Source organism: Meleagris gallopavo, chromosome 17 (assembly GCF_000146605.3).
Source record: "Meleagris gallopavo isolate NT-WF06-2002-E0010 breed Aviagen turkey brand Nicholas breeding stock chromosome 17, Turkey_5.1, whole genome shotgun sequence".
NCBI classification, from domain to species: Eukaryota; Metazoa; Chordata; class Aves; order Galliformes; family Phasianidae; genus Meleagris; species Meleagris gallopavo.
The window spans coordinates 6,641,863-6,649,237 of NC_015027.2; the positions used below are offsets into that span (position 1 = coordinate 6,641,863).

General features: G+C 53.9%; 1 protein-coding gene across 1 annotated transcript in view; it reads right to left on the minus strand.

The window, feature by feature from the left end:
- Nucleotides 1-6,919, minus strand: part of CORO1C (coronin 1C) — a 36,798-nt gene extending 29,879 nt beyond the window's left edge. Inside the window, exon 1 of the mRNA XM_003210959.4 lies at nt 5,289-6,919. Coding sequence (XP_003211007.2) covers nt 5,289-6,378 — 1,090 coding nt within the window. The 5' untranslated portion in view covers nt 6,379-6,919. The remainder of the gene's footprint in view (nt 1-5,288) is intronic.
- Nucleotides 6,920-7,375: the final 456 nt, after the last annotated feature.

The following is a 7,375-nucleotide window of genomic DNA, read 5'->3' on the forward strand; positions in this document are numbered from 1 at the left end:
CCTTCCATCAGTGCCCAGTCTCCTACTAGGACAGTACCCACAGCAGTCCCTGCTGCTCCCCAGGCTGCCCCAGGCCTCTTCCCTCACAGACAGCCCTGCTCTGTCACACACAGCTCCTTGGTGTGGTGACAACAAACCCTGCCCTGTGCTTTAAGCTAAAACACACAAGCGGACGGCAGGCAGAGGTGCACAGAGCGTGTTTTTGGGGCTCCCCGTGTTAGCACAGCGCAGCCAGAGCCAACAGCTCCTCACAAACCCCCAGGCTGGTCTGCTCTCAACAAAAGCACCAAACGGACCCAGTAATTCCACATTGAAGTCAGCCATCGCCTCATTGGGTCATGCAGGCTCATCAGCGGGCACCCAGCTGCTGTAAAACCGGAGATGGAAGCTGGAAGTGAAGCCCCTCTGGGGATGCTGGTGTGGGGCTGCCCACAGCCGTGCTCCTATGGGGACATCGGGCCGTGCCGTGTTTACCATACATGGCCAAAACCCGAGGCTGCACGGCTTCCTCGTGTGTTTCAGCCAATATTGGTGAATCTGTTTGCATGTGGTTAAGGGGCCTGGCTGTGCAGGGGAGCGGCACGCCCATGGCTTCCTCTCTGTGTGGTGCAGAGCTGGCTGAGGTGGCTGTGGGGAGATGAGAGCCTCCTCTTCCCACGTGAAGGGCCTGCAGAAAGCCTCCGAGCTGCGTGTGTGTGAAGGGAGGAAGCAACGTATGCCTCAGCTACAAATTCAACCGCGAACGCCATTGAATGTTTGCTAAACCTCTACACAAGTCCAACAGCCAACCAGCAGGAAAATCTCCATTTCGTACCCAGCAACATCTTGGGACAAAACGATAGACCTCAAGATGGGATCTGCATCCCAGCCAGCACCCGCCCTTGGCAGCAGTTAACATGAAATTAATGTCTTCCTCCCCAGAGCTCAGCCCTCATCACACAAATAATCTCTTAAAATCTTAAAAAAGAGGAAGACTAAAGCAGCGTGGCAGCCCTACAGGGGGCAGACCCGTAGGTAATCTGCAGTTTAATGGGTTTGGATGGTGATTCATGTTTTCCATCCAGGTACGTGACTCAGTGAAGGTCATGCAATGAGTCAGTGACAGCGCCGGTCCCGCTGCCATCACTGTGCTGCGCCTATTGAGCATCAGGGGTAAAAGTTGATTGAAGCTACTCATGCAAAGGGACAATGGTACTGGTGATAACATGATCTTGCATGCGTATAGCTCCTTTTAGCTCAGGATGTGGTGTTTCAATCATTACTCTGGTCTGAAATGCAACAGGCATGGTGGAAGTACCCAACACTACACGGCTTAGAACAGAAACCAGGTGAGGTGTTGGCATCTACCTACAGTTTGAAACTAAAAGAGGGGAGATTTAGATTGGCTATAAGGAGGTTTTGACACTGAGAGCAGTGAGGCACTGCACAGGGTGCCCAGAGAGGTGGTGGTGCCCCATCCCTGCACACAGCCACGCTCAGGGCATGGGGCTGTGAGCACTGCTGGAGCTGTGGGTGTCCCTGTGCACTGCAGGCAGTGGGAACAGACGGCCTTCGGGGGTCCTTTCCAACTCAACCATTCCATGATTCTACGATGAGTGAAATACAGAGGGGACGAAGTGAAATTTGCCCTGAGAAATCCAAACAGAGCACAGCCCTTGCAATAACCGTCCTGACCAACGTGTTCTGCTTTCCCTCTGCAGGGCAGCTCACTCGACACATCATTGGAAGAGTCACTTGGGCTGACTCAGAAGGAAGCGATACCTGTTGGATTTTCACTGGTGCTACATTAAGAGTTTGGGTGGAAACACTCCAAAGATCACTCGGCCTCTGACCTGTGTTAATGAGCCGTGTCAATCCCAACAGACTACCATAGAAGGCGATGAAGAAATGACAGAAATTTCAGGCTGAAGTCTTCAGCAACAGAAAAGGATGGCCAAGGTTCTACAGACGCTCTCTGGTTCCTCTGTAAACAGTAATCTTCATCACTTCAGCTGAATGAAATCATTCTAACAAACAGTACATAAATTATAGCCGAGCCTAACAGCTTGTCAAAATATGTCACAAATTCCAAATTTTCTAAAGGAAAATATCCTATTAGCAAATTCTTGCAGCTACAAGGGATTCGACAACAAAGTTTGTCCCTCTATTTTAGAAGCTCTGACACACCCAGTAATTACATTTTGCAGGAAAATTTCAGAATTAATTCAGAAGCATGTTCTGCTGCTTTCAGCCATCTCACCTATCCTGCCCTCTGCTACATGGATGCACAGTTGCTGCCGAGTCTGTCTCACAGCCTTTATACGGAAACAGCACCGTGGCTCCAGACTCCATCTCTGGAACTTAGGTCAGCAGCTAAATTTAGCTTGCTTGCAAATATGCATCAATTCCATCGGTGCAATAAATCACCGGCGGCGATCCCGACACGCCTTATAAGTAACACATTCAATACACCCCACAACGTTCCTTGCCAGCGCAGCGATGTTCGTTTTAGTTCAGAAAAGGTGAAGAAAGCAACACCAGGAGGCACGCGGGGCTTTTTGCAAAGCTCTGGAGCGTTGCTCCTCATCATCTGCCCAGAGCTGTGGCTCTCAGTGCTGCTGGAAAATTGCTTTGCTCGCAGCACAGCGCGGAATCAGCTGCAGCATCAGAAGCAAACCTCAGGAGTGCATCTCCCCCGGGCATCCCACTAAAAGAATAAGCGCTTAAGACAGCTACAAATGAGACATTAGAACATGGAAAATAGGGTGGCACAGACTGCCTGCTGCCTCCACGGGGGCCTGAGCTGCTCCTAAGGGCAGGGCAGAGCCATCCCCGACGGACGCGGCCAGCCTCTAGGAAGTCACTCGGGGGATGCGTTTGTTACAGACATTTCAATTTGCCAAAATCCTCGTGGCTAAATATATTCTGAACGAAGGAAAACGGCTTACGGAGGGTTTAGAGAGATCAACAATTTAAAGTCCCATTTTTGCAGCTTAACTGCTAAGTCACACAAAATACGCCAGACAGGAGAGTTTGGGACTGTGGGCATCCCAACTGTACAACTTTTCCAGGACATTTGTGTCCACCATATTTCTTGAAGCCTTCGGACTTCCCAGTGACCCATGGGCACACGTTGGCAAGAGCAGCTCTAGCCATTGCACAAGCTTTATTTTTAAGGGACGCCTCAACGGCCACCCAAAGCAGGGCGCAGTGGTCCTAAGGCATTTCTTGGTGCTGGCCCACCCATCCCAGCTCAGCCTTCAGACCTCGGGACCGTGCAAGCAAATCCCTTTTATTCAGTCCTCGGCCAGAAAGGGGAGCTGTGGAATCACAGAGCAAAGCTTACATGAACAACGTGTTCTGTCAGGTTTGTAGAATAACAGCTAGGAAAGGGAGAAATGTGAGAGCACATCAGTGATGCAGACAGAAGGAAAGGTGAATGCATGAGCTAAAGGAGGGGTGAAGAGCTGGAGCCCCCCAGTTTTAGCACAGCTCTGCCCACCTCTGCATGGCCCCAACCCTGCACGCGAGCATTAGGCCATGGCATTATCCATAATTCATATTGCCTCTATGAATGATTTAACACATTTCATAAAGCACATCTATTACTACGTATGCGCACTCTCACGCATGTTATGTGTAGCAATATAGATGTCACAGCCATCCGTTCCAACAGCTCCATAGGAAAGGCACAGAATACGTGCCGCCCAGCTTTACAGCCAGAGCTGGTCTTTATATTAAATCCAGGCTCGGCTTTTTCCTCCTATATTTTTCTTCTCCGTGCAGGATCATTCAAGAGCCTGGACCTGCAGACACCCAAGGTCAGGGGACGGGGCTGTGAGCACTGATGGAGCTCTGGGTGTCCCTGGGCAGTGCAGGCAGTGGGACCAGATGGCTTTGGGGGTCCCTTCCAACTCAAACCGTTCTATGATCATGTAATATAATATCTTTTCCTTTTTCCTCATTTCTTTTACAATAAAAGACTGGTGGTCCCCACACCTAACTAAACTGTTGGGACACCAAATCAATCCCAAACCAAATTGGGACCACAAAGCAATCGGTTGCAACAGATGGGATTTTTCTTTGTTGCTATCTCCGCTCTGCCAGATGACTGACTACGGGAGAGAGACAAGAAAGCAGAACACACAAACGCAAAAAAATAGCAATAAGGAAAAAAGCAAGCTGTATTTTATTTACAACACGGATATCCCAGGACTGACACTTCCTATCATTCTGAATAGCAGGAAAAAATCAGGCAGGCAGCAGGGAGTGAGCGGGGCTGTGAGTAGGGCTGGGCGCTGCGGGTCTCCGTGTCACACATCCCACAGCCCAGTCTTGTCCTCATTAGTCAACCAGTTTGGAAGCCTTTTGCCATCTCGTTCTGTTTCTCTCCCTGCTGTCTAGGATCAAGTTGGGCCAAAGGTGCTGGAAAAATCAGAGGTATAAGAAAGGCATCACACAGCGGTACACAGAAGCGAGATGTCTTTGCATAGCACGAGGCGTGGGAAGATGTGAGCTCAGCAGCAGGTCTGCTCAATGGGCTGCAGGAACAGAACTCTCCCCTCCTGTTCTGTACCACCCCAGGAGGGATCTCCTCTCAGTGTGATTGCCCCTGTGGGATAACTGCTCCTGGCTTTTAATAACTGCATTACTCCCTTCCAAACCAGCACAGATTTCCTGCGCCCTCACATTTATTTTCCTTTATAAGGAAATCCCCAGTCGCAGACTGTCAATACACCGAAGGTGCAGCTTCACCATCACGGTCCGACATCCGACATGTCCTCAAGCACACTCATTTCTAACCTCTCCCTGTTTCTGTTTCACTGCTAAAATCCCAGCACAGCTCACTTATTCACAGCTTTGCAGGGGGACGGCTTCCAACTGATGTCATTCTCCTGTACTCACCCAGCCAAGTCCCAGCACAGGAAAAAAGACCCGAGGACAACAATACCTGCTCGTTACACCGTAATTAAACTGATATCAGATCACCCAGTGTGCAGAGAGGCAAAGAAGGACAGGTGAAAGTGTGAAAAAGTACCATGCAGTCACTCTTACGTTAGATCTGTTCATGAAATCATCTAAACTAGACGTGGCACTCATTTACTAATTGCACGAAGGGCTCCGGCAGAGCCATGACATAGCAAAACCCCATCTCACACAGCAGTTCCACTGGCACCTGTCGGAATTCCGTCCCTGATTCAACCACAGCTCTGCAGGATGGAGCCTTGCCCCGCAGCCCCCACCCCATTGACCCCTTTCCACCCATTTTGCAGAGCTGTGCCCCACTCCCCCCCCATTGTCCCCCTCACCTTTCCGGGCACTGCTAGCCGCTGCCTTCCCCTCCACTTTCGGCTTCTCAAAGGTTTTCTTCGCATCGGCGACTTTGAGCACTTTCTCCTCCTCCTCTTCCTCCTCCTCCTCGCTCTTCCTCCCCTGCTCCTTCGGGCCCCCTCCTGTTGGCTCCTTCCCCCCTGGCCGGGCCGCAGGGCTGCAGGGCTCCAGCAGTGCCTCGCTCAGTGCTACGGTCTTGCTCATGCTCAGTGCCAGGCTCTCCTTACTGTGTGACCTGGCAGGTGGGGCCGGAGGTGACTTTTTCTGGCTGTATGACTCCAGCATCTCCATATCCACATCTGCTCCAAGCCATTCCTTGTTCTCCAGCACCTGGGTGCTGTTCTGCCTTGTAAGCTTGCCAGCATCTCTCGCCCCCCGGCTCTTTGTGAGCTGCCCATCCTCTCCGTTCTGGCACGGTGCAAAGCCCAACACCTGCGTGAATCCGTCTCGGGGGCTGTGGGACAGCGGTGCCCCCGCCTCCTGCCTGCTCTGCAGGATGTAATCCATCAGCTCAAAGCTGTCTGATCTGGCAGGGACGCGGGGTTTGCCACCCTCCGTGGGGCAGCCCGGCGCTTTGCTCGCCACCCGCAGCTCCACGCTGCTCTCCGAGTACGAGCGGATCAGTGGGGCTCCCCGCAGGACATCAATCCGATGGAGCCTGGGGCTCGCCGTCACCCCATTCCCCGGGCAGCCCTCCTGAGGTCCAAGCCCCTCATTCTCAGGCTCCCAGTCCTCCTCGGGGCCCTCTTCTGCCTCCTTCAGCAGCCGCCGATACTCGCTCTCCTCCAGCCTGTACACCACCGGCCTCACCGTGCGCCCGCTGCCGGCCCGCTGCTGCCCCACCTGCATCTCATACACCTTCGGAGGGCTTTCTCCTTCCATCCCCGCAGAGCTCATGGCGGGGCAGCGTGCCCGGATCGTGGCACCCAGGCCCTGCTGGAGAGGCTGTGGGCTGCACTCCTGGCGTGCTACTGCCGAACCTCCCCGGGACGTGGCGCAGTCTGTGCCTCGTGCCTGGCTTGTGTCATGCCGTAAATATCCACAGGACTGCCAGGTGGAGGCTGCCATGCTCAGCGCCTCGCTTCCACCAGGGCTCACTGCCTTCTCCTTGCTCAGTGCTGGCGCTGTGGGGGCTTCTCAACCTCGTGGCTGCCCGCTGGCATGGCACAGCTCCTAGCGCAGGGCCTGGGGTCGCTCCCTGCGCAGTGCCCATCACCGCACCACGTGCTGCCCCATGGCGCTTTATGGGCAGCGCTGCTTTCGCATCCTCCTCCAGGCTCTCTCCTCCTTTCCCCAGCAGTCACAGCTCCCCTCTGCTCTCAGTGATTTGGGGTCAGGCCCAACGTCAGGGCAGGGTGACCCTTTAGCAGGAGCGCAGGGCTCACCCCGTAGCTGCCGCCCGCCTGCTGCTCGCTGGGACGCAGCAGTGCTGGCGCAGGGCCCCCAGGAGGGCCGGGCCGGCTGCAGTGAACGCAGGGACGGCTCAGTGCTAAGGGAGTTTCTGTGGCATCGCTAACAGCGGAGCTCAACGGCAGCCTCGCTCAGGAACGAGTTTCCTATAGGAGACTCCAAGGCATAACTTAGCAAAAATCCCTACGGATGTGCTGGGTGCTTCTCTAAACAGTGCTGTGAGCTCAAAGTTCTTCCCTTCGGATGTGGCCACCGTTGCCAAGTGGGCTCCGGGAGCTCGGCCACGGGGGGAGCGGGTGCCTGGCACTGGGCTCCATCCCAGCGCTTCCCCAGTGCTTTGCCTTTTATGGTGCAGTGCTGCCCTGGGGCGGGATCCCAACACGGGATGCAGAAAAACTCCCAAATTGGCCCAAAGGGCACTGAGCCGGTGCTGCGCTCCCATTCCTTACAGCCCTTCACAGGGATATGGCAAAGCACGTTTCACCCCACCATGTCAAAACCAAACTCGTTATTTTCTCTCTCCTACAGAGAAGAGTCCTCACCCTGAGCTTCAGGCTCACCTCCAGCCTACGGGAGATGCTCAATGGAGGCACAGCACTGCTACCCAGCTCTTCCTGCAGAGGCAGGGAAGGGGCTAAAAATCTCAGGTCCCACA